The 760-nt window shown below is 39.1% G+C and overlaps 1 protein-coding gene across 1 annotated transcript in view; it reads right to left on the minus strand.

Annotated features, from left to right (window-relative positions):
* Window positions 1-760, minus strand: part of OPRM1 (opioid receptor mu 1) — a 141,955-nt gene that overhangs the window by 95,099 nt on the left and 46,096 nt on the right. Inside the window, exon 3 of the mRNA XM_019644162.1 lies at window positions 9-223. Within this exon, the coding sequence (XP_019499707.1) occupies window positions 9-223 (215 nt within the window). The remainder of the gene's footprint in view (window positions 1-8; window positions 224-760) is intronic.

Raw genomic sequence — 760 nt, forward strand, 5'->3', positions numbered from 1 at the left:
GCAACAACCACCAGCACCATCCTGGTGATTCTTCGCAGGTTCCGGTCCTTTTCTTTAGAGCCAGAGAGCATACGGACACTCTTGAGGCGTAAGATCATCAGTCCATAGCACACCGTAATGATGAGGACAGGCATGATGAAGGCAAAGATGAAAACACAGATTTTCAGCAGGTTTTCCCAGTACCAGGTGGGGTGAGAGAATGTTAGAGTGCAATCTATGGAACCTAGATGACAAGAAATACAAGGAAGAATTAGCAGCAACGTTTACGTCATTAGGTACTAACACTGCCATTTTTTTCTCACTAATGTATAGTCTTGACTTAAGCTAACTTAAGGCTATTTGTATACAGGCCAGTAAGAAAAGATTTAAAGAAACTGTGGGGAAAACTCGGCTCTGTTGATTTTCAGGGAGAGTTAGTTTTATTTTATTTTTCTAAATATTTCATTTTGCTGCCCACTTTGATCACATTTAGCTTTCATTCAGTCAACAATCATGGACTGCTCACCATGCTGTACATTCTCTATGGGGTCTATGTTGACATAAAAAATATAATCAGGGTCCAAAGTCTATAAGACATTACAGCAAATGGATGTTTTCAGTCGACTTTTTGATGGGTGGTTTATCACTGATATGAGGCCTAGAAATATAAATTTGTCATGTAGGCAGCACTTGAAATTGTAAAGCCAGCCTCCACTTAATGCTTTTGGGTTTAAACTCTAATTACTGTTGGGAGAGCAATGTTCTTATTTTCCCATCATTT

The sequence above is a fragment of the Hipposideros armiger genome, unplaced genomic scaffold (assembly GCF_001890085.2).
Source record: "Hipposideros armiger isolate ML-2016 unplaced genomic scaffold, ASM189008v1 scaffold_86, whole genome shotgun sequence".
Lineage (NCBI taxonomy): Eukaryota > Metazoa > Chordata > Mammalia > Chiroptera > Hipposideridae > Hipposideros > Hipposideros armiger.